A 27,500-nucleotide genomic window follows, 5' to 3' on the forward strand; every position below is an offset into this window, starting at 1 on the left:
GCCGTCTCGTGTTCATAACTCGTGTGTGTGACGTCTCGTGTTCATAACTCGTGTGTGTGACGTCTCGTGTTCATAACTCGTGTGTGTCGTGTGTGTGGCGTCTCGTGTTCATAACTCATCTCGTGGCGTCTTCTGTTATTGTGTGTGTGTGTGTAACAGTAATACTCATCTGATTAAACACCTGTCTGTGTTTCCCCTCCCATAATGCCCTGCAGCGACAACAGCTGACATCTCTCAGACCCATCTATATGGTAATGGACACACACACACACACACACACACATCTGAGCTGCTCCTCCCCCTCGCACACATTTTCACACACACACACAAACCACACCCACACACAAATACACGCACACGCAAACACACGCACAAACATAAGCACACACAAACACACACACAAAAAAACACAGGCACACACAAAAACACACACACACGTGAGGTGTACACACACCAATAATAAACAGCTGGTAAATCTCTGCTTACAAAAGCCTGCATTTACTAAATGTTAAGTTCAGTTCTGTAAATAAATTTCCATATTCTTGTGTGTCTGCAGTTCAAAATAATTTTGATCATTTTCAATGTTTGATTTTAAAAGGAAAAGGATAATTTTGGATTGTCACATTAGAGCCAGATGAGAAACACAATACAGAACGAACCACAATGGTACTAAAACGGCACATTTGGCTTCTCTCTCTCTCACACACACACACACACTCTGGAGGTCTGACCCTGCTTGACCTCTGACCCGAGCGCTCGTCAGGCTGGCGGTCCTCCTGAGCGTTTAACGATGACAGTAATGAGCGCACACTGACGATGCGCACTCGAGTTTGTCCATCACTGCGGAGACATTTATGAAGAAAACAAGATCATCACAGTGACGTGGTCAAACCTCTAACACTGAGTATTAGACTTCAGTGTGTGACAACCTCCAGGGCTTGTGTGTGTGTGTGTGTGTGTGTGTGTGTGTGTGTGTGTGTGTGTGTGTGTGTGTGTGTGTGTGTGTGTGTGTGTACATGAATTTTGCACAACCCTGTTAGTCTGAAGATGGTAAAAGGGCTAATGGAGCTTAAGGCCACTTTATGACCATCAATTATTCAGTGTTATTTTGTGTCACACCTCTGTATCTCACACACACACACACACTCACTCACTCACTCTCAAATAAACACACACACAGACACACACACACACACACTCACTCACTCACACACACACTAATAAACACACACACACACACACACACTCACGCTCAAATAAACACACACACACTCACTCTCAAATAAACACACACACACTCACGCTCACAATCACTCACTCACGCTCAAACACACACACACACACACACACACACACACACACACACACACACACACACAAACACGCACACACACACTTACATACACACGCTCAAATAAACACACATACACACATACTCACATACACGCACATATGCTCAAATAAACACACACTCACACACACACAAAAACAGTCACCCCTCCTCACTCACCAGCACAATCAAGAGACGCTTAAAAGCACTGTGAAACTAAAACACACCCACCTTTGTGTCTCAGGCTTTTTGACAGGCTGTTAGTGTGTGTGTGTGTGTGTGTGTGTGTGTGTGTGTGTGTGTGTGTGTGTGTGTGTGTGTGTGTGTGTGTGTGTGTGTGTGTGTGTGTGTGTGTGTGTGTGTGTGTGTGTGTGTGTGTGTGTGTGTGTGTGTGTGTGTGTGTGTGTGTGTGCGTGTTGACTAAGTTCTGCTCATGTAGACTGTAATTCCCCGACAGTAGAGACGTGTCCTCAGCTCAACTCTGAACACATGCTCACACACACACTCCAAGAAATCCTCCAAAGCATTCAAAACACTCCCACAAAAAAACACACGCACACACACACGCTCCAAGAAATCCTCCAAAGCATCCAAAACACTCCCACAGAAACACACACACACACACACACACACGCACACACACACAGCTGTTGAGATACAGAGTTCAACACAAACCCAACAGTGAATGTCTGAGTGTTTCTGATCTGCTTTCTCTCCACGAGGACACGTCACACACACATTGATACACACACCTCTGGCCAGTGATTAACACTACGACTGCTAACTAAATATTACGAGTGAAATAAATCTGTATTATTTTGCTTTGCCGTAAAACACAAACATTTGGTGAAATCACGTTTCGACCGAAATAAGGCGTCAAAACACCCCAATAAACGATGGAAAAACGACTTGAAAATAATAAATGATGTCATCTGCCTCCAATAAGTGTGATTTTATTATGATTATTATTTTTGATATACTATTATAGTGTTTATTCATATTTTGTATATTATGTAATAAAATTCACCAGGATAAAAAAGGTGTCTGATTCAATTTCACAAATAATTCCACAGAAATGGCAAGAAACATTGAATTAAGAATTTTCTAAGACTGAAACATGTTAAAAAAAACTCCAATAATCTCCGTTTCTTACTTACAACTTAATAATTTTAGTATTATTTATATAGCATTTCAGTATTTAATTTGAATTTGCTTTTATCTTTATATTTGCTTTAAGTTTAATTTGTAAGAAATTAGTGCCTTTATAATTTGTATTACTTTTTGTTCTTTTTTTAATATTACCATTTAGGTTTAATTTATTTATTTCAGTTTTTATTTATTTGCAGTTAATAATTTAGGTGCTTCAACGTGAACTTATTTCAGTAGTTGCCAAAGTAACATTTCAAATTTTTAAAAAGTTTTTCCATCAAATATTCATATTTTATTTAAACTTTATTATAAACAAAAGTCCCGTAGCCTATAAATATGAATCTGTCGGATCAGCATAACAGGAAAACTTTAGACATGACTCGGGTGAAAGCCTGAGGTTTGAGCTGCCACGTGCAGCTCGGTGTAATTACGGCCCTCACCGCAAGACAAATGATGGAAAGACTGAGGAGAGCTGGAGTAATGCAGCATTTTCTGCTGCTCATCCATATAACTCCTTTAGTTCTGTCAGATTCGTAGAGTTATAAGGGCTTTATAAGGGTCTGAGGCGGGCCAAACGAGACGTTTAAAGGGACAGTCCACAAAAATTTACAAAACAAGATATTTTGAGAAATGTCTGCTTTTTGCTTATAATGAAAGTAAATGGGGTCCAAAGTTGTTTGTTTGTTTTCTTTACAAAAGAAAAGCGTAAAGGCCCTGATATGCTCATGGCCGAGATCTTTTTCATTCTTCACTTAGGGGTTTGAAGAAGTTTAAAGTACGTGACCAGCAGAATATATATATATATATATACTGTTATAAAACATCTGATCATGGAGATGTTAGCGATGCAACTCTTTATAAATCCCAAAAGCAGGAGCGCAGGATAATCTAACACAAGTAGATGAATCCCGCACGCGGCTATAGCTTATTAGCTTATTTTAATGTTTCGTCGTGCAACCTTCATTGGGTATTGGTTTCGTTTCATCTATTTTTGTAATTTTTACAGTAAAATAATGTTAAATGTAAAGTTTTTGGACAAGTCATCTTATAATTTACAGCAAAAAAAAGGTAAATTAACATTCCTATAATCGTTCGTGTGATTCACAGTAAAAAAAGAAAAATAGAAAGTCAACTGTTGCTGCTAAAATTTTACTGTAAAAATATGGTAGTGGCATTTTAAGTTTTACAGATGAAACTTAAATTTACCAAAAAATTATAAAATATACAATATATAATATATTGACAGATGGTAAAGAGAAAGACAAGATGAATGAAGACTCTTTACAAGTAGCTTTTCCACGAGCTGATGTAAATACTATAAATATATACTATATATAATTTATACTATAACTATCTATATACTATAAAATATATATTTATATATATATATTTATATATAAAAGGTGCACGGTGTCATACACATAAATACAAAACACACAACACTAAAATCATGCAATAAACATTAATTAACGTAAGATGTAACATAAAACCCCAATGTACATAATTGATAAGAAAACCATCAAATGTGTGTTTAGTATATGGATATAGATGATATACACTATAGTATTTACATCAGCTTGTGGAGAACCTTCATTCATTGTATTTCTCTCTTTCCCACCTGTTTTTAATCTGGTTTATTAACGTTATTTCAGGGTTTTTTTGTAAATTTAAGTTCAAAATGTCACTAGCATATTTTTACAGTAAATTTCAAGTGTTTCTTTAATGTAAAATAAAATTCACATTTTGTCACACCAGAAATTACATGATCGCTTTGATCAAAAACAAGCCCTTCAATCACCTTCAAGTATTGTTTTCCTTTCATCTATTTTTGTAATTATACAGTAAATTAATTTTAAATGTAAATTTTTTTGGGAGTGAAAAAAAAACAAGTCATTATATAATTTACAGCAAAAAAAAAAAAAAAAAAAAAAAAATAAACAACGTAAATTTAGATTCCCAGAATCATGTGTGATTTACAGTAAAAGTCAGCTGTGGTTGCCAGAATATTACTGTAAAAAATATGGTTTTACAGAATGAACGTAAATCTACAAAAAAATTATAAAACATAATATATTGACAACCACCTTAAAAACACGTGGTAAAAAGAAAGACAAGATTCATCACAAGTAGCTTTTCCACAAGCTGATGTAAATACTATATATATATAATATATATATACATACACACTATCTATATACTATAATATATATATAGAAGGTGCACAGTGTCATACACATTAATACAAAACGCACAACACTAAAATTATACAATAAACATTAATTAACATAAGATGTACTATATTTGAGTAATCTGGTTTATTAACATGACTTCATTCTGAAGTTCATTCTGTAAAACCTAAAATGTCACTAGGGTTTTATTACTGTAAAATTCACATTTCACATTTTGTCACACCAGAAATCCCATGATCGCTTTGAGTGAGCCAGATCAAAAACAAGTCCTTCATTGAGTCTTACCCTCGGATGCGATCCGGACGAGTCTCGGCAGGTTCGACACGGCCCTTAGACGTCTCCGGTTCTCTCCGGATGTCAAGCCTGGGTTCGGCAGAACTGAACACAAGCACCAATGAGATTGCAGAGCTATACAGCCTACACAAAGCTATTTACAGCCAAGCACTTTTATAGAAAGTCACAGTCCCATTCTTCTTCATTGTGGACGAATAGCTTAGAGATGAGCAATATCCGTTTGTGTTTCACAGAAGAAATTATTTCCCTTCATATACAAATACTGTACACCCTTAAAAATAAAGCGTTCAAAAGGTTTCTTTCAAGCAACGTTTCTTAAAGAAAAGACTTTAATAACACTATAAAGAACCTTTTCTGGATCAATGCCAATAAATTACCTTTATTTTTAAGAGTGTACTTACAAATATTTAGATATGGATTTCTGTTGTTCACATTTTTCCTTTGGATGCATGTGTTCTTGGCATACTTCACCAACATTTATGAAGTGGGCACAGAATCTTTTTTTTTGTTCTGGAAAATCTTGTCTTATCATCTGAACTCTGAAAACACAAGATATATTTCATGTGTGAAAGCTGTTAGCGATTGAGATATCGCTGGCTCCTTTCTGTGAGAGATCCAGTCTTGTGATATGGGGTAAAAACAACATTTTTGTCATGGTGTCTACAGGTTGTGTGTAGAATAAGGGCACTGTGCCCATATCCAGAATACTTACGATAAGATACTTAGAAACGATTTTAAGGCAAGACACTACAGGCGAATCATTCGGATTAAAATGAACTAAACATCACATTAAGACAATTTTCTGAAATGTTTAAATATGGACTTATTTACATTTCCAGATGTATCTGAACATTGGATAAAGCCAGGTTGAAAACTCCTGTTTGTTGTTGTTGACACATTACAGTTGAAGGTTTTTACAGAGGGGATTTTAGATATCTCTTTTTATCACTGCATAAATTGGAAATTGCTGTCAACAGACAGAAATAAATACATTTTTCATAATTTTTATAGGAATAAAATGTTATAAACAAGGTGAACGATATATGAACAAACCCCTCAGTAAAAATCTTCAGAATATCGATATGAATATAACTGTAAATATTGGTGCATATAAATGCTGCTGAAGCAGAGAAAAAACTCACCGCCTTTAAAGACATGTATTGTAATACGCAAATAGAAATACACTTAAAGTCCCCCTGTGGTGCAAATCCAGCTTTTAATGTTGTTTATGTGTCTATGTGGTGTTTTTAATACGCTTAAACCATGTGTAAGTTCATAAGTCGACAGCATTGCTGAGTATTTTCTCCTTAAAACTGCAGTGAACCAAAGACAGTCTCAAAAACACGGTTTGAAATCGCTGGTGTTTCTGACGTCACAAACGACCTTGTAACCAATCAGATCAACGTGTGATCGTCAACCAGTGGATCTCTGAGCTGAGTGAGTGAGTGGAGGCGGGGCTCATTTGCATATTCATAGAACCGCGAATTCTAAATGAGGCGAGGGTGTCGAGTTACATTCAAGATATTTTAAGACATTAAGAAAAAAACATTTAAATATGTATTTTTGCTGATGAAAGATGAGTTTTAAGGGATAAAATGATTGACTACAGGGGGACTTTGGTAGCCTGGCAAGCCAGATCTACATCAAGATGTTAGGTCTGGGAACTCACAATTGGCATACCTCAATCCGAGGGGCGGGATAAACGGTTGTCTTTCAATATTCCTCGGCACGCAATAGGATAGCGCTACAACCAACCAGAGCAACGAACGGCTGTGGCTGAGAGTCCCATGCGTTTTTCCACCAGTGAACCAGCTAGTTGGTATATTAAACTTTTGCCGTATCCGGTCATCAAAACTCTGAACACATCTTCCTTTTTTAGGAATGACTTAAGTGACGTTCTCTTAACTCCAAGTCATCCAGAGTCGCGGGCAAAGCCGATTAGAAAGACCACTGTTCGCCAGCAGCATCTTCTTTGTTTTCAAGAAGAGGGAAATCACCTATGGAAATCACGCAGAACCGTCATAACTCTGCCGTCATTATGTTAAGCCCGCCCACCAACTCTACACGATCTGATTGGCCGGACCAGTTTTTGTTTTTTCCAGCTCAAAAGTCTATGGAGAGTTGCTAGACCACACTTTGCTGCAAAATAATTTTTGCTGCCACTAGGGTGCGTCTAGATTTCTAGGCTAGGACTTTGGATGAATTTGGATATGGAAGCAAAATCGCCCAAAATTGTATGAAAAGACAATGGTTTTGCCTATAGTGTTTTGCCTCAAAGTAGATTTGACATTGGTAAAGTCCACATCCATGGTGCACATCTCTCTTGCAGGCGTCGCTCTGGTGCTCGAGTCCCTCCTGCAAGGCAAGTCTGTGGGAGTTTTTTCTGAGCAACAACGACAGTCATGATCGACTTAGAAAACACCACAAATCAAGAATGAATTTGCTTTGGCAGAAAAGCAGATATGTTTATTAAGCACTTTAATATGTCAGAAAATTCAGCTCAATATAATACAGGAAATTAAATTTCAAAATGTGAACATTTTCGATGTACACGGTCAGCTATTTACAATCAAACTTCTCTTTAAACGAACTCCAAGGCTCAGAACCAAAACAGCTGAACAAAAGGAGGAAAACAGATGGCTTGAGATTTCTGAATACTGTCCAGGGTTCATCTTCATCTTAAAAGCATCCCTGTCCCAGGCTTAGTAAAGTGCCTTTCTGTAATTCTTCAGAGGACAAGCTTTCTGATGCAAGTTACACCCAATATGGCCTTTCTCATAGCAAACAGATGTCTGAAATCCAGTCCACACCCACCCGATCCTCCCTCCCCCACAGAGACCTTTTTTGTATCCTTACTGGGTTTTAACTTTGGCTTGAGGAGTATACATTTCAAAAACCCTATCCTGAAATCACAATATTACTGCGGTTTGCTGCTTGGCATGAGTACAAAGCACAATGACCTTTCACTGACCTTATAATCAGAAGTCCCTGACATCGCCTGCACACAAACGAAACTACCCTCGTTGCATTTTCTTCAGTCGCTGAGAACTCTGCATTTAGCACCAAACTCTGTAGTTAACGATACACGTCAGTTGTTTAAATATGCAATTATGTAAATAGAGAAAAACAAACAAACAAATAAAGACAGGTCCCACAGGGACTAAATAATGAAGCATGGTAAAGCCAGAGTTACTCTTCCTTAAGGGCATCAATAATGCTACAAATATAATATAGCGTTAAAATGACGGAATAAGACGTTTGTGGTTCAGGCCTGTGAAAAAATAATACAAAATAATTAAAGCAGGCGACGCCAAAACATAGCACCATGATAATAGCAATACAGCACACATGGAAGAGGCTTTTTCTCCAAAATAAATATGTGCGAAGAGTAAACTAAGACTGGTTTCATAATTTTATGAGTGCACCGAATGGAGACTTTAAGAGACTCAGACGTGAATATGACAGAAAGTTTGTGATATTTGTCAGAGGAAACAACGTACTCCGGCGGCACATTGCTGTCAGTTGCACTTATACAGGTCAAGACAAAACAAACAGAACAATTTACATTTCTTCTTTTAAAGTAAACTCTGTTAAAACAAACAAACAAAGCATTAAAAGGCAAAAAAACTAAAAAAAAAAAAAAACTAAATACAATTTAGATTTTTTTCAAAAAAGGAAAACAAAGGAAGAAAGTGCATCCACTGCCTATTAAATATTAATGCATTAAATTAAAAGCGTCTGTGTGCATCATGGTCACCACAAGAAGGCTGGAGCATCGACAGGCACGAGTACTAATTTGCATCACCGTTGGGCGACAATCCCCTCTTTAGGTCTTTAATTTTCCTTTCTTCTTGAGATGTTCCACAGAGAAATGCGAGAAATGGTTTCAGTTCTTTTGCGGATGAAAGCGTTCACTTTGGCACAGTCTCTTTCTGAATGGCGAATAACGATTAAGACATCTGAAAAAGCATCCAAACCCGGGTCAGTATTTGAGAAGTTATTGTCATGCTTACAATAAATATATGAGTGGTTCTCAAACTTTTCAGGCCAAGTACCACCACAGTGCCTAAGTACCACCCAAGTAAGATTTTTTAGCAGCATAGACCAGGTTATTTATAATATATACAGTATATATATATATTCAATAACATTCAGCAATATTATTGATTTGACTGCACTGACATTATTGGATGAGAACTGAATTGAGCTCAAGTTCAGTTGAACCGAATGAACACTGAACCGACTTCAGCTGAACAATGACACTATTATCTTTTTAAAGCTGCTTAACAACAGAATTTAACTCTGTTTGCATCATTGATCAATTCCTGTTCATTACTGTAAAGCTGCTTTAAAACAATCTGTATTGTATAGCGTTACATAAATAAAGGTGATTTGACTTGCAGTACACAAACCATAGTTTGAGAACCACTAACATGCATAAATGAATCATTTTACTATGGTTATCTTAGAGGCCATATGATGTTTACAGAAGTTTATTTTTAAAAAAGAGAGAAAAGCTTTACACTCTACCTCATTTATAAACATCACAATGCTATAAAAACTACAGAATTACAGCTTTATGTAATAATACACTGTACATCTACATGACAATTTAATAATACTGTGAATGTAAGTTACAAATGTGCTTTAAGATACAAAATGGCCAACTGACATGCAACAACTCAATTTATAAACGTCATGTACTCACCATTTATAACGGCGTCTCTTTTTTGCAGTTCATTCCAGGGTCCGATCCTTCAATCTGGAGCTGTAAGGCTTGTTTCAGGCTTAATTCCGTCTCCCCTATCGGGTAATTGTCCAGTAGGTCCTGGTGGCCCCTGCTGGGAACGGTCCTGGGGACTGAAACTCTCCCAAGAAAAACCTGGTTTCCCTGTAGGTGGTATTTGGGGTTGGTCATAATGCCGTTCCTCTTCTTCTCCGCACAGCTCTGGGCCTGAATGTAAAACTGCTCTTGCGATTGGACAGAATCTACGGCGTTGGATCTGCCCACTATAATCTTACACTGAGGATCTTTAACTGCAATGCTGGACACTGGCTTATTCAGCACAAGGCTTTTATCAAACTGAGTCAGCTCATACTCAAGAACCTGACCTTGCGAATAAGAACTATTCTTGCTTTTCTTCTTTTCACTTGATGTTCCCTTGTTCGAGCAGTTTTGGCCGTTCTTGGATGCTTTGGTGGACTTGAGGCCTGGCTTCACTTGGCTCCAGTCAAACTCACTGGTTGGAGAGCCAGGTTGAGTGTCGATGGACCTGGTGGTTGAGGAGGGAGAAACGATGGATTGTCGACTACGACTGCGAGGCAGTGAATGCTGCTGGATCTGCTCGATGAAAGAAAGAGCATGGACGCTGTCAATGGGAACAGTTTGGGCTGTCGCAGTGGACGAGGTGGTCCTCAGCGAAGAGTTCTTTGAACTTTTGAGTGAGTTATTGGAGAGGGAGGACTTCTGCCGGTCCACTGTTGAGTCTGGAGACTCTGACGGTGAGCTGAAAGCATGAACAGGTCCGTTGGATTGTCCTCGCCCGGCATGAACATCGCCAGCTCCCGTGCTTCCAGAGCTGCTAGACTTTATAGTGAGAGACTGAACTTTCCCTGCAACTGAAACTGGGATTTGTTGCTCCATAGTGTGGACCGGAGATGGGTTACAGCCATTGAGACTTGAGGCACCATATTTATCCAAGAGTTTGATTATGGAGCTGTGACCACCTTTGGCTGCCACTCTCATGGCAGTGCGTCCAAATTGATCAGCGTGATTAGGATCCGCACCATGTTCTAGAAGAATCTGAACCGCGTCAATGTGCCCCTCCTGAGCGGCGATTCCCAGAGCTGTCGCACCCTGGTTGCATGTGTGGTCTACAACAGTGCCGTTTTCAATCAAGAGCTGAACAATTTTTATGTGACCCTGCCAAGCTGCCGACTGGAGAGCAGATCGTTTCTCGTTATCACATGAGTTTACATCTGCGTGATAGTTGATTAGCAACCTCACCATCTCTACGTGGCCTTGCCAACACGACACATGCAAAGCCGTTCTCCCTTCCATATCGCTGGCCTCAACATTGGCGCCATTTTCGAGGAAGTACTCCGCCATTGCCAGCTGATTCTCAAGTGCAAGGATGTAAAGAGTTGGGCGACCGTCCGCATCCTTAAAGTCGATATCCGCCCCGTGGCTCAACAACAACTCCACGATGTCTCTGTGTCCCTCTAGTGCTGCAACTCGGAGAGCATTTCTCCCATCATACCCTCTCTGGTCGATACATGACTTGTTCTCCACCAAGATATGTACACAATCATAATGACCCTCTTGAGAAGACAGAATCAAAGGGATACGTCCATCGTTGTCAATCTCTATGCAGCGGGCACCTTGTTCAATGAGAGCATCACATACTTGTCTGTGTCCCTCAAAAGAAGCCATGTGTAATGGCGTCCAGCCTGCGTCATCTCTGTGGTTTTCATCAAGTCCTCTGTCCAGCAGAGTTCGAACAACCTCTACGTTCCCCTGTGCAGATGCTATGCTAAGCACAGTCCTGCCTTCGCTGTCGATACTGTCCACTGCGGCACCCCAAAAAAGCAGAGTATTGACAACAGAAGCGTGTCCCATAGACGCCGCAGCAAGCAAAGGTGTTCTCCCGTTGTTATCCGTATGATCGACATCCGCTCCTCCTTCTAGAAGCAGATCAACCACATCCACATGGCCTTCGTAGGCAGCCACTAGAAGTGGAGTCATGCAGTCTTTATCGCAGTGATCCACCTCGGCTCCCCGGTCGATCAGGAGGCTCACGACCGCGCCGTGGCCCTTACTTGCCGGCACGCAAAGAGCCGCGACCGAGAGCGCAGTCCTTCCATCCACATCCTCGTGGTTCACCTCAGCACCATGATCCAACAGATGCTCAACAATTTCTCTGTGGCCCATGTATGCGGCAGCGATCAGCGCTGTTCGTCCTTCATTATCCGCCTTGTTGACTTCGGCTCCATGCTGAAGAAGGTTGAGGACTATATCTTCATGACCTCCCCAAGCGGCAGCTCTCAGGGCAGTTCTGCTGTCGGCGTCTGCGCAGTCCACTTTAGCACCCGCATACAGGAGAGCAGACACAACTTCTGAGTGCCCTCCCCAAGCTGCAGACCTAAGAGCGGTCCAGCCATCATGATCCGTGTGATTGATGTTAGCGTCACACCCGATGAGACAGTTGACCACCTTGGTGTGGCCCTGTCTCGCTGCCAGAGTAAGTGCAGTCTGTCCATGGTTGTCTACCAACTCCATGTTGGCTCTTCTAGAGATAAGAAGGTTCACAACATCTAGATTCCCGCTGTACGCAGCATTGGCTAAAAGAGTTCTCCCGTTGGAGTCGGTTTGATTAACAGAAGCGCCGTTGTCTAGTAGAGTTCGAATAGAGTCCTCGCGTTCCAAGGCCTGTTGCACAATGCATGAAGCATGGTCATCTTCGTTGCTAACGTGAGCCCCAGCTTTGACAAGTAGTTGAAGCACCTCCTGTTCTTTAGGGATAGAAGTGGACAGGGAGTCTTTAGCAGGGGTGCCATTCCACACCATCCAAAGGGCGAGATTAAAGGGCTCGATCTGCAGGTTAGAGTTGATCAGGTGGTAGGCAAACTCCTGCACCTCAAGAGGTTTAAGCTGCTTTGCTCGGCACGTGTAACTCATAGCCATCATTCTGTGTCCTTCAGCTGCATTGCAAAGGTATTTTTGTGTGCAGTGCTTAACATCCAGGAGCCATTCAGCAAAGCTGTAATGAAACAAGATTTTAGTACTGCCAAGTCCATTAATAAGCAGCTTGGAGAGAATGTCCATCTTCTTCTGAAAGTCCTCCATCGTCAAACTCATGTTTTTAGTCCAGACTGCATGATAGAGCTCCCTGACAGTCAGCGGCCTGCAAGCAGCCAGAATAACGTTCAAGATAGCCTGGACTTTAGCAAACTGCTTTCTGACAAACAGCCTCTGGCAGAGCCAAAGGTAAAGTCCATTCAGTGTTCCCGGGATGTCTCGAATTTCCCGCAGCATGATGAAGTTCTCAACCACTCCGTCAAGAACGCGCTCAAGGTACAAGAAGCAGCCGCTGCTCTTGATGTGGAGCTGGTTCAGCATCTCTGCGGTCTCCTTCGTGAGGTGCTGGCGTAGCGCCTCCTCCTGGTCGAGCCGGTGGAGGATGTATTGCTGCACATCTTTTACGATGTAGGCCTTCCGTAGGTCATCTAGGCTGATCTTTCGGAATCCTACAGAGAGGACAGAGACAACGGGCGATTAGTTTGGCTTGAAGTCTGTACATTGCTAGTTGTCACATTTGATCACGGTGAGGTTTACATATAAATGACTCAGTGAGCTGATAGCTGTAGATTGCTTTGAGTATCAGCCTGAGAACTATTACTAAAGTAATAGCAGAATTTTTGAAAACTGGGTCACAACTCTGAGCAGAGTAGACAACACTGACTTTTTATATTTGATCTGGTGATGTCAACTGACAAGCATCTTTACAAAAGATTGTGTTTTAGGTAAACAAATTAGGTTTGCTGTTGAACTTTTTGTCTTAAGTTATGTTGCACTTTTATTGCTATGCTGGTAATATTTCAAGTTTTAGTGTGTATATGTGTGGGTACGATTATGTATTTGTATTTATTTATTTATGAGTTGCTGATCTGTAATTTACTTGAGATGGTTTTAACCGGACCTCAGAACTAATTTCGTTCCAGATCATGTACCATGTTTTTGGAATGACAATAAAATCCTTGAATCCTTGAAAGGTATGTGTTAAAAAATAAAGTTTGATTACCCCTTTTGGCTCCTAGGTTGCAGAATTTATTAAAATAAACGAGATAAAAGACCTTCAGAAGCGAAGATACCTATATGTATAGTTCCCATAAGACAAATACAAATTTTAAATGATTAATCCTGTTTACAAAAGTTTCAATCCGCTTGGTTCCTAGTGTCTTCTTGAGCATCAATAAATGTTTGCACCAATTGTAAAAAGTTTGTTTGTGTCCCTCATTTGTCTTCAATGTGAAATGCTCAAATATGTAGAAAACCAATGAACATGCATGGGGATTCACAAAGCAGGGACTCACAACTATGACAAAACACACAAACAGTCATTGATCCACACCATCAAAACAAAAAAACAAAAAATATGATGTTTATGTCAATTCAGCTATTATTTTGCTTTGTGGAATATATATAAATATCTGTTATGTCAAATAGCTTCATCAGGCCAATACTAAATATAAAACAAAATGCATTTTTGAAATGGTAAGGCCATCCTTAAAAATATTTTGGTTTGCAGTAACAGCAAAAAAAAAAAAAAAAAAAAAAGGGTCGGTAGGTAGGTCTATATTTTTTTTTTTTCAACATTCAATGTAAAAAAAAAAGGATAATTTTGGTCATGGTGATTAGGTCGGTATGAATTTAAACAAATTTGCATATCGTGACGTCACTGACTGGGTCTTCAACCCCCATGCCTTCGGGCGCACCATTGCGAACCTCATTCTGATACAGGTTATAGACCACAAACAATTTGAAATCTTTGTAAAAAAAAAAAACATATTTATTGCATTAATTCCAGCTGCATTCATTTGGAAAAAAATAGGCAGAATCAAAAAAAAAAAAAAAAAAGGAGCCACTAGATTTCAATGAGATGATTTTCAGTGGATTTTCAGAGGGAAACAAATAAATTAAAATGACTAATCTCACCAGCGCCGCGCCGACCAATAAACCAGCACATATGGCACCATTCGTTTACATTTGACCCATACTGTTACAAGCCCCCTTTCTGGTCTAGGGGCAGGAAAGGAGGGTAACAAAAAGTTGCAGGGAGAGAGTGAGAGATTTGACCCATAAACATCTGCTATTATTAACGGAAATCAGTGTGGTCAAATAGCTAGGCGCATTGTAGGAAACTATAGGCCGATTAAGCAGTCCTGACATATTATGGAATGGTCGATTTTCTTTTGTGCAATTTAGTACATTTCGGTATGGGATGTGCTGTTTTATTGGTCAGCGCGGCGCTGGTGAGATTAGTTCCCGCCGCTCTGACCATTGGCTGGCGCAAGCAAACACTTCTCTCTGCGCTGTCGAGTCTGTCGCGCTCGCGCGGCTCGGTCCATTGAGCCACGCAGATTAGCCTACAAGTCAGCGCAGCGCGAGCTCTGTAACACACCGTGCCGTTTCGTCCCCCTTTCGGTGTGTTTGGCTTCCCACACTTATGTGTGTTTGTTTGTCAGAGCCTGCAGTTGCTGTGTGACGCGCGTTTGCGGTGGGCATGTCATGACGAGCTGGACGCGCTCCGAGAAAAGGCCGTTAACATCGATTCCCTATTTGAATTTCGAATAATGAGCGACTAAATGTAGGCTCATTCAGACGTATTTCACAAGCAGCCGCGCCGCAGCCATCATCACCGAGCGCGAACCATTGACAGGGAATGAAACGAAGCGAACGCACAGGCCATAGTGTGACATGCGTAAACCAATGGTGTAAACATAATCATAATAGATGACGCCACGGGTTTTTATTTAAAAGAAAGAACGTAGCCTACGCAATTTATTTTCACAATACTTACTATAATAAATGTATATTATTTTATTGCATTTGTATTAGTTGTTTGAAGAGTAAAAAAAAAAATCGGTCGGTCTTAATGCAAGTTTACAACCGGCAAGTCGGTCGGACTAAAAGGGAAAAAAATAATAATAATTGGGTCGGTCCTAAATTGACCGGGTCGGTCGGGTTACGGCAAACAAGAATATTTTTAAGGATGGCCTAAACATCTTGCAGATACAACAAGAGGAATGCAAACTTTCTTTTTACACACACACAGACACACAATCTTGCAAAATATACAAAACTAAAGTCCAGAAGTGACAGATAAAGGCACTTTTCCTGCAGAAAAGATGAGTGGAATTTGCTTTGTTTTCTCTAGAAAATAAAACAAGAAGTGTAATGATTCCTGTGGCAGAACTAGGTCACATCTGCAACTTCACAGTTTGAGGCGTTCTCGAGAGTTGCACGTAAACTGTAAAGAGATTTCGCAGAACCAAGAGTTTTACAAACAAGCACTTATGCCAACAGATGTCAACAGCTTAGGCATTCTGCTTCAGATAAGTGCAAATTCCATAGTTTTATCTGGGTCGGCATGCCTGTTTAACAACGGCCCGAAGGGCAGATCAAGAATTTTATGCAAAGTTTTTATTTACAGTTCCCATGGACTCAAGAGGTCAAAGGAAAAGGAAAAAACATGAACTCCTCTAAGGTCGTTCACATGTGTCTTCATCTTTCTGTAGCCCTACTGGTGGGAGAGCGGCAAAACATTTTTTCTATGAAGGCTAATTTAATTGGTCACTAATGCAATCTATACAAGTCTATTTTCTATGGGAAAGAGAGTAAGGCCTTCTTCCTCTCTGAAAGGAGTATGTTTACAACAAGTAAATACAATATACTTCTAGTCAAGTCACAGAAAAGTGTTTCAGACAAACCAGCAACACAAAAACAGAATACAGATTACATCTTTCCTGGCCAGTCCCTTAGTGTTTGAAAAGTTCACAAAACCCCTTTTGAATGAGATTATATAACGTCCATCTTTCTGAAAGGGCTCAGGAGTTATTTTCTTTGTCTTTGGTGCTTAAGGCCCGAGGCTGCCGTCAACAGCTGAGGTTTCCCAAATAAAACCTGTGTGAAATTTAAACCGGAGCATGAATGACAACAGAGGCACACCTGTGGACAATCATCCCGCCTTCCATGCCATCCTTTCTTCTTCTTCATACCATTGGCTTTTAATATCCAGTTATTACATAACATTTAGATCCAGTTTACCTTTCACAATAACCGGGCTAGTCAAAAGCATGCAGGTTACAACAACCCATGTTCCTGCTTTGAGCCCCGGCCCGGTTGAGGTTTGTTTCGTCATTGGTGGACTGACCCAGACCTTCACCCTGCCATTATAAACACTCAACAGCCTCCATGCCTTGAGCTTGTGCGACTCCAGATGAAGGAAATAGAAAGGCTGAAAGAGGAAGGGGCCTTGTGTGGGGACTAAAAGTGGGGCAGTGGAATAGATGACCCAAATATGTTATTTGGCCAGCGGGCCTGCATGCAACTAACCCGTCTATTTAAGTAGGTTGTTGGGTTTGGAAAACTGCCACCAGTTAAAGAGTTCACAGGGTTTAGAAAACGGATAGCAAATTACGGTCTATCTAGTAAATACTGGAGTCATTTCAAGAGTTCAGAACATATTCAAGATTTAGCCTCGTTTTGTCTTCTAAAAATGTGTTATAGCACCTCTTTCATTATGTTTTCAGCGTCCTACCGAACACATGTACTTCGACCAGAGCGGCGGGAGGTCGAGGGAAGCCCTGCTCTGTCAGATTCTTCTTATTATTATTATTATTACATGATACAATCAAAACAATAACACTATACTGTTTTATTGCTGTATTTTAATGTTACTTCGTAGACGGGCGGGAATTATATTTTTTTTCTTGTTCAAAGTCGCTAAACTAATGAATTATTAATCTCAAATTTATTTGTGCATTTTTATTAAGTTACTTATAAATTAATTAATATTAAATCAAATTGTATGTTAGGTATCAGGTGTGCAACAATACAAATGTCCCAATTCGGTTTGATACACCATACTGATCCCACGATACACTAATCTCACAATACTATGAAAGAAATTAATTAAAATAGTAAGTTTTCCACAATTACTATTTATATGGTAAACGGTTAACAAAAAGTACTGAACAATGAAATGCAAAATTTGGTCTGACATCAGGATTGGACTTGAATCGGCCTGCATTCGGGCTTCTTCTTGATGGACAGGTCAATGGTGACAAGAATAGAAATATTACTGATTCAACTTAGCTAAAAATATAGAATTATGTTAGACACATATTTACACTCTCTGACTACATACATGAAATAAAAGTTTAAAATGTTGTTTTTTTAAAAATATATTTTTTTAAATAGTTAATAAAAAATGGAAGCTCAAATGTGTGACCTTCTGAGTTTCTTAATTTTGGGTGAAATATATACACAATACATATTGACGCTATTCACAAATCATATTGCATTTTAGTATTGCAATATATTGTGACATGATATATTGTCACACCCCTAATTAAGAACTTGTAACTAAATGTAGCCTGAAAACAACCAAGCAAATGTATGGTAGTAAAAGGGAACATAGAAATGCATTACAAGCAATAAACAAAAAGTGCTTTCAGTGTCTGGAAGTTTTCCAGACAAGCACAGCGAGAGATTTCTCTCTTTTCCTCAGTTTTATAGCTGCGGCTAATGCACATCTATTTGAACATATCAGATGTTATGTCCTGTTATACATAATAGAAGCATTGCATGCGTTTATCCATTTCCACGGAGTTCAGTGTGTTTTCGGCCCATGTGACCGGCGGGTCAGGAACTCCACAACGCCCGCTGACGAACAGACACGCTGCGGTTACATCCACACGGAGGCTCAGGAGATGCTGCAGGCGGTTTGAGAGGAAACTGGATCTTCAAGCATAAATGAATTCATCAATCATACGACAGAACCACAGACAGGTGTGCTTGCATAAGGAGCGGCCATTGTGAACGGCACTTGGGTGTGTGAACCTGCATATGCACATAACACAGAGACAGCGCGAGTTCCCGGGGGAAATCAAATCAGGGACAGACACTGTAAAATTACTTTCAAGCACTCATTTTGGGGTTTAGAAGGACTACAATCAGAGATCTCACTTATCAAACAATATCTTAATTATATTTAAAATTCAGAAAAAGGTAAATCGATTAATAAAGTGCAACACAAACACTAACTGCGGTAACTTTAACCATTGAAAGGATACTATGACAAAGATATCGCTTTCCTTATTCAAACTGATTTTTTTCTCACATGAATATTTGATTGACCTGAAGAATGAAAGATGTATCATATACTTGGATATTATTTATTTATATGAGCAATATCACACTCATAGCCATGCGAAATGGCTCTTGCTAGATCAGACGGGTTGATTTTGTGTGAAAAGATTGTTTTATCAATAAAATTAAACACTAATTTCACATATATGGTGAAATATTTTCAAGTACCTGTCCATAAATATGGCAGGACTTACATTTTCCAGGACTTACATTTCTTTAAGCACCTTGTATGAACCCTGTCAAATGAGATCAACGGGTTCACATTGTCTGCATTGAGATCAGCTTCTCCAGGAAAAAAGAAAAACCTCTTTAATCTCACATGAGTTTCAATAATGTCTCAAATTATGCTCTAAAGATATTGTTTTTAGCATGTTAGGAGAAACATCAGTTAATTATCATTATCCAGCTCAATTCAATGTTGATTAAATTTAGTTCAATAACAATGTTGCAAAGTTAGAGTCATTATTCAGCTCAATTGAGTTAAAATGTCATTCTAATTTGAAACTGTCAGTGCAGTTAAATCAATAATAATACATGTCCTGAGAAAATATTATGCTTAAACTGCATTAAATAAAGCAGACAGGAATAGTCAACATTATCGGCAAATGCATCAGATTATCATTAGATTCGTCAATGATCAAAACAATCATTAGTTAGAGGATGTTTCTGAGATCATCTGGGGTCGATTTGGCCTTTCCAGTCTGTCAGATGTTAAACCCTGAACATGTGTGTCTTGATTACGTGTGTTTGAACTCGCTCTCTGTACATGCGGTGAGGTTTCTGCATGAATGAAACATCGCTCGCCCTCGATCGCCCCACACATGCGCTGCTCCGCGTTTGTAATTATGTGAGTTGAGCTCTTACCAAAAGAGAGCAAAGTTTCCTAAAAATACACTTGAATCAGCAAACTTCCCGAACACAAGCAATTCAAAGATCAAGTGTGTGTGTGCGTGTTCTGATCCAAATGCAGTGTTTCAGCAGTGAGTGTGTGTTTGGTGTGTGTCCAGTGGACAGTGCAGAGAGAGAGAGAGAGAGAGAGAGAGAGAGAGAGAGAGAGAGAGAGAGAGAGAGAGAGAGAGAGAGAATCATTATGTACAAACATTAAATCATGTACGGACATGTTCTCTGCTGCAGATGGAGATGAAAGACTGTTGCTCTATTGTTGAACTGGATGCAATAGTATGATATCATAGATATTATTTTACTTATAAAAAGTGCCCCATTATGCTATTTTAAAGGCTACTAATGTTGTTTTGGCGTCTCCTATAACAGGTTCACATTCATCCAAGGTCAAAATCAGCTCTTTCCTCTCAGTGTCTGAAACGCTTCGATAAAGATTCAGTCTCTCTAAGCCCCGCCTCTCTGAGAGCTGCTCTGCTGTGATTGGTCAGAAAGCAAACGCTCATTATCATATCTGAATCTCAGCTCTTGATCACAGTGATATGAACAGTAACGATGGCGTGGGTTTTACCGTATCAATCTCAGAAAACAGCGTCTCCTCGACACGAACAACACGAGCCGAACTCTTCCAGTCTCAGATACACTACAGTGTTTGAGGGCGGAGCTAAGAGACGCTGCTCAGCCAATCAACACCACAGGCTGGCATTATGCTAATGAGTTACAGACCTACATAGGAAGTGAGACTGAATTACTGACGACTCGTTTCAGTTCAGAATCGATTCTTTCTTTTAGGAGAGAAAAACTGTTTATCTGCATCTTTTACATTCTCAAACAGCTGTATTAGGGGCACTTTAACTTTGCTAATTATATCTACACAATTTCTCATTGCATTATTTTACTGTAGTGTGTTCAACACAAGTGAAACTCTATCGTCAGCAATAAAGTAGACACTTTCAAATTATTATAAATATAATCAAATACATTTTTAATTATTATAAAATAATGAAGAAATCATTGATAAAACAACGTCTTTAGTATTATGCAACAGTAGACAAAGTTTCCATAGCTTAAGTTTAATTTTTTACATTAACATTCAACGATTTGATCAGTTCATGTTTTCTCTGGGAATCGAATCCACAACCTAGATTTATTTCACAAACAATATATATTTCTTAATTTCGATCGATACGATATAATACCGATATCGATATATGAACAATATAAAAGCCTCAAAAAAAGAACCAAGAAAACCCACAACGGATGTCTGTACCTACAAACATCTGAAAAATTAATTTGCCAAGTCATGAAACCTCCTCCTATTAAACTATATACAATTTTAGAAATAAAAATGGTACAAATAAATGAATGTTCATCTTTTATTTGAATTTAGCCTTCAAACAAACAAGAAACGTGAAATCACCATCAAATAAACAAGAATCTCGACTTTATGAATATTAATATCTTTCACTCTAAACAATAACATAGGCTGATTATATTATTCTCATAGATTGAAACAAAAGTGCTTCAGCCAGGATAAAGAATATTAAAAGTGCTCGGAGCTGCTGCCGAAAACAGAAACAGATATGGAAATCAGCCAATCAGGAGACAGGATTCTCCTCTGTACGATGACAGCTCAAGGTACGGGATGTTTGCAGGAAAGACAGCGACACACACACACACACACACACACACACTTACTGATCTTTCAGTCAGTATGAAGCATGAGCTCAAATGCGTATATATTTTCAGTGCATTAATTCTTGTGCAACTCATTTGCTCTTAAAATGCGGGAAATTCCCGCAAACATACAAGAGTTTCGCTCATGTTTCAGGACGTTTTATTAAATTGTCACTTGCCTTAATATTGTGCGCTGTGAACTGATCAGCGCACAGAATATGAAGAATATGAAACGCCTCAGGGGTCAGCTGTCAAAAACGGGCCTAAACCAGCACAAAAACACACACAAACCAGCACAAAACACACAAACCAGCACAAAACACACAAACCAGCACAAAAACACACCCAGCAATCGCCAAAACCCCAGAAAATAGACATTATTATTTGTCAACATCGCACAACCCTACATCAAACTCGTTAAACCGGCAGCAGTGCAACTCATTTGAAGGTTCTGCACTATTTCCCACAGATTAACCTTTGACCCCCGCGGCCCGTCGCCATGGGAACAGCACAGAGGTCGCAGAGGTCGGCCCCTCACACCCAAACACTGCTAACGGTCAAATGTGTTAATGAGTAAGTGTGCGCATGTCGGGTGAATCCCACATCTGACTCGTGCATCTCCGGTGCGAGCGCCTCGATCAGACTCTGAATATCTCACATCGCCAGAGACGGCTAACTCTAGAGAGACTCGCTTTATTAACTCTTTTATTAAGATGGATTTATTTATTTATTTACCATGCTACATATGACATGAATCATGATCTATACATATATGTTTTGTGTGTTTTATTATTTTATTTTATTAATGCTTCTGCAACATTGTGACACACAGTCATGCTAATAAAGCTCATTTGAAATGTAAAATGTAAAATCTGCCGATTTCATCCAGGAAGTAGTTCTGATTGGATGTGCTGTGACGTTTCCAGCTGATATTAACAGCCTCATTAGTAGCGATAGAATAATGTGCACAATAAGAGCATGAATGTTTGCTGTGATGCTGGTGTTTATAATCTGAGGTTCAATGCGTCTGATTTTAATGCTGAACACGAACCACTTCAGCTTTCAGTTGATCTTCTGGTCTGAGGTCAGTGTTTACTGGTCACGGATGTTTACTGTGTACACACACACACACAGTGTGTATTTTTACTACCGTTTGACCTGGATTCTGAAAACCTGCCACCTGTTCCTGTGCTAAGACACACACACACACACACACACACACACACACACACACACTCCGGTTCACAGAAATAACATACAAAAAACCCACAAATAATTAATCTCAAATGATGTCACAGTATCTCAGCATCACAAACACAAAGCAACGTGAACTGATTGAATATCACAAGACTAATATGTGCTTGTGCAATTATATAGCTTGTGGTTTGCAAAAATTATGAACGCGTGGCATATGACAACGTGTTCTATAAAAACATGCAACTTTCAAAACTCAAAACGACAGAACAAAAAGAGCAAATCTGACATCACAACCTTGAGCACATTAACATATAATTATACAATAATAAGCCACATTTATGCATCAATGCCACATTTAAATCTCAACGTCCACAAACACTGCAGATAAACTCGTCATTTCACCTTTTAGTGCTTAATCTTGATCTCTACACACAGTTTTTGTAGTGCCATGCCAGATTCTATATTCATTTTAATGGCAAAATATTTTATATTAATACAATATAAAAACATATATCAAAAAACTTCTAAATCTCTTTCCAAAAAAGAATAAAATGCCACAAAAGTGTAAAAATATACAAAAAAAAGTGGAGAAACGGCAGAGTTAGAAAGTCACAGGACAGATTTAACAAACTCAGTCAATGAGGGTTTTAGTTTCAGACGGCCGAGACAGAGTCCAAAACAAGCAGCAGCGTTTATCTGTCCTCACACACACACACACACACACACACACTCTGTCTTTCTGCTCATTAGAAATATTCACACATCTGGATCTGATTTCCTGCAGGCGCTGAGAAACTCATCCAGTCTGAACACACAACAACTGCACTGTCCTTTACAGCACTGGGACATAATATTATTATTATTATTAAAATTAACACATTACAATATTATATTTAGGGATGCACCGAAATAAAAATTTGTGGATGCACTTGGCCGAAAACCAAAACTGAAAATAACTTATACCGGTAATGTTTTTTTATTTTAAATTAATTGTTAATTGTGTTGTTATTAGACTTTTAAATTAAATGTAATAATTTTACTGAATCTGAATTAAAAAACTACAAGCCAAGAAAATGAAGGGAAAAAAACACTTTTTTTATAGTAAAACAACAATTGGACAAATAATATAGCCCTATATTAAAATATATCTATATTAAAATAATTAATTTATATTATTATAGGCCTATATATTTATAATAATATATATGAGGCGGAATATTTTCGGCCATTTTTCTCTTTCGGCCAAAAACTGAAAATACCATTTTTCGAAATTTCTGTAATAAATATAATATAATAATGTTACATGTTTAAGGAAAGTACCGCATAGGACTGGGTGGGAAATACACATTTCTCGATGAACTGATATTGATTCATAAATCAATCGATCTTTTAGTCTGTGCTGTTTTCAGAAGTTCACTAAACATTATTTGTAGCTCCTGCCAAACAATAATCACAATCATTTCTGTGCTTTGATAATTTTGATATGAAACAAAGTCTAAGCTTTCAAATCCGGTCAGTTTCATACATAAATTCAAGCAATAAATGTGTGTTTGAACCGATCGTCTCGTCCTCTTCACTACTAGTTACAGCAGCAAATAAACATGATGAACATCAGAAGGAACGTTTTAAAGAACTTCCTGAAATCAATCTCGTCTCATGTAATCCATCAATCAGCGTTTCAACTAGGGGTGGTTAATCTGTCTGATTTCCCGATTCGATTCGATTACGATTATTGAAGTCCCGATTCGATTACAGTCGATTTTCGATTATTAACGATTCTCGATTAGCGATTATTGATTTTCCATTTCACAACAGTAAACGAAAATACACTAGACCAACATATGATTATATTAGCAGCAACATTTTGGTATTAATTTGCACTTTTTTTTTGTTTGATATTCAATGAAAATGTAATGATGGTTACTGAGGACATGCAAACATGCTTGTTGTCTACTACTTAGGCAACCCATTATCTTTAAATTAAATTATTTTTTAAAATCAATTGTGTTGCATTATAATGCAAAGGCACCTGGTTCTATTAATTGACAGCGTTAAAATGCATTTTGTGATTTCCTTCAATTGAAAATCTTTGAAGCAAGTTTGGGGGATTTGAAGGGCACCCAATTCAGAGAATCACCCAGAAATTCAAAAGAACAGCATTTATCTGAAATAGAAAGCTTTTGTAACATTAAACAATACCGTTCAAAATTTTGGAGTCGGTAAGATTTTTAATTTAATTTTTTTGGGCGAAAGAAAAAATAAATCAATACTTTTATTCATCAAGGATAAATTAAATTGATCAAAAGTTACAGTGAAGACATTTATAATGTTACAAATCAATTATCTGAATCTTTTGTGTGTGTGTGACTATAAATACTTTGCTTTAAAAGTACAAAGTAATGACCCATAAAGAATTAACGTACAATATATTTTATTAACATTGCAAAGAACCAACAGGAAAATAAATGTGTGCCTAAACTAGAGCATACTTGTAGTAAATTAATATTATAACGACTGGTACAGCTGAGTGTTTTTCCTCCTCTGGCTGGAAACGTGTCATATGGTTTCTCATATTTGTCGTGTTTCGGTCGTTAGTTTTATTATACAAAGCTTACAACTAGTGTGGCTCTTGTCCAGCTCCTTTCCCCCTTCAACTTCAGAAGCCAAAATATCTCCACACGTCAGCTTTTAACGAGGAGGGTGTTTAGCGCTCAGCCATCGCGTCTCTGTTATGTGCACGCCACAGACGGTCCGGCCACTGCACTTCCGCGCTTCAGAGTTCCGTCTTTCGCGTTCCGTCAATATTACGTTATTATAAATATATCAAAAAAAATTTTTTTTTTTTTTTGGGGGGGAAAATCGATTTTTTGACATTTGTGAATCGATTCAGAATCGTCCACGTCCGCATCGCGATGCATCTAAGAATCGATTTTTCCCCCCACCCCTAGTTTCAACCGCAGAAAGACTTCAATTAAACAGCTGGAGAACAATATGTCACATGATCTACCTCAGGAAACACATCCAATGACCATAAACTTGATAGTTAGATAGAAAAATAACTATATGATAAATATATGCACTATATTACGTAATTTGACTTAAACTGCTCTTCGAGATTGAATGTGTTTGAATGAAGTTATTGAATCACCGTTTAAAAAAAACTAACTGGAGTAGAAACATAATTATGTCTTTAAAGTCCCCCTATGGTGTAAATCCAGCTTTTAATGTAGTTTATGTGTCTATGTGGTGTTTTTAATACGCTTAAACCGTGTGTAAGTTCATAAGTCGACAGCATTGCTGAGTATTTTCTGCTTAAAACTGCAGTGAACCAAAGACAGTCTCAAAAACACGGTTTGAAATCGCTGGTGTTTCTGACGTCACAAACGACCTTGTAACCAATCAGATCAACGTGTGATCGTCAACCAGTGGATCTCTGAGCTGAGGGAGTGAGTGGAGGCGGGGCTCATCTGCATATTCATAGAGCCGCACATACTAAATGAGGCAAGGGTGTCGAGTTACATTCAAGATATATTTTGGTGATCAAAGATGAGTTTTAAGGGATAAAAATATTGACTACAGGGGGACTTTAAAAGGTTATTATTATAAAAACTGCTGTATGTCGAATTTAAATGTTTGTGTGATAATATTGTGATTAATGTTCATTTAATAATCAAAACTGTAATTGAATTGTGAACTGTGTCCATGGCCAGTCCTAGAAACACAGTTTCAGCCTCTCACCGACTCTCTGATGCACAACACACAAATCTGGCAATCCCAACATCCATAAATGTCCATGTCTAAAAGACACAGTCCTTAGACTAACTAGTTTACTTTATACAGATTAAAAAATTGCGCATTGTCCCTTAAAAACCCCCAATGATAGAAACGAGCAGCTGAAGGGCGTGGCGAGAGCGGTCACCTGTGAAGAGTTTGGTGATGTGCTTGTTCTGCCGGCGCGCGGAGCAGATTAGCAGGAGCCATGGCGGGAAGAGCTCGTGGTGAGCGGCCAGGAGATCAGCGATGTTCTCCGGTGTCTTCTGCTCTCGGTCTCGGGTCAAACAGCCCTCGTCCACCGAGTCCACCAGCACCAGCAGAGCCTGCGGAGGAGCCTTGCAGCTCAGCAGCGGCAGCAGCACACACCTGACACACACACACACACACACAGGTGAACATGCAAATTCTCTGTAACATTTAATGTTTTTTAAGTACCAATTTTAAAAACAAAACATGACATTTACAAAGGAGTTTAAAAGTCTCAGCAAGTCATGTGTGATTCAAGCGGTTTAGTAAAGGCATTATGAAAAACTAAATTCTATGTTTTCAGTTTTAATTGATCTGGATTCCGTTTAAATGGTTCAATAAAAATGTAATAAAGGAAAAAGTCAATCAAAAAAAAAAAATCTAGATCTAAAAATGTATCAATTGAATTCATAAAACTTTATTCATTTTTATAAAACTTTATTCAATTATTAAGCACTTTACATTTCAATTTTAACCCTATGAAATGTTTTATTAATTCAGAAAGTCTGCTTTAAGTTTTCAGAATTCAGTTTTTAATAATTTAATACAAATTTATTATCGAAAACAAAACTAACAATATACATAATCTTTTAAAATGCTGTCAAATATAACAATATTTTTTTTTGTGCTGCACTACAAAAGTTTACAGTTTAAATTAAAACATGCATTAATAAAAAAAAAATCAAAAATTACTTTATTACTTCTGCTTTACTATAGTAATAATATGTCATTTCTGTCATAATTTCTTCAAGTTAAACCGAACTTTTATTTTGGCAGGTTGCAGTGAGACCTTTGATTGTGTGTGTGTGTG

General features: G+C 38.5%; 1 protein-coding gene across 1 annotated transcript in view; it reads right to left on the reverse strand.

Moving 5' to 3' along the window:
* Positions 1 to 8,454: 8,454 nt before the first annotated feature.
* The window catches only part of LOC130079465 (ankyrin repeat domain-containing protein 50-like), a 26,710-nt gene continuing 7,664 nt past the window's right edge, over positions 8,455 to 27,500 (reverse strand). Inside the window, exons 3-5 of the mRNA XM_056244749.1 lie at positions 26,589 to 26,809; positions 9,671 to 13,209; positions 8,455 to 8,921 (exon numbers count right to left, since the gene is read on the reverse strand). Of these exons, the coding sequence (XP_056100724.1) occupies positions 9,674 to 13,209; positions 26,589 to 26,809 (3,757 nt within the window). The 3' untranslated portion in view covers positions 8,455 to 8,921; positions 9,671 to 9,673. The remainder of the gene's footprint in view (positions 8,922 to 9,670; positions 13,210 to 26,588; positions 26,810 to 27,500) is intronic.

The sequence above is a fragment of the Rhinichthys klamathensis genome, unplaced genomic scaffold (genome assembly GCF_029890125.1).
Source record: "Rhinichthys klamathensis goyatoka isolate OS25496 unplaced genomic scaffold, OSU_Roscu_1.1 h1tg001075l_1, whole genome shotgun sequence".
In the NCBI taxonomy this organism is placed as follows: Eukaryota; Metazoa; Chordata; class Actinopteri; order Cypriniformes; family Leuciscidae; genus Rhinichthys; species Rhinichthys klamathensis.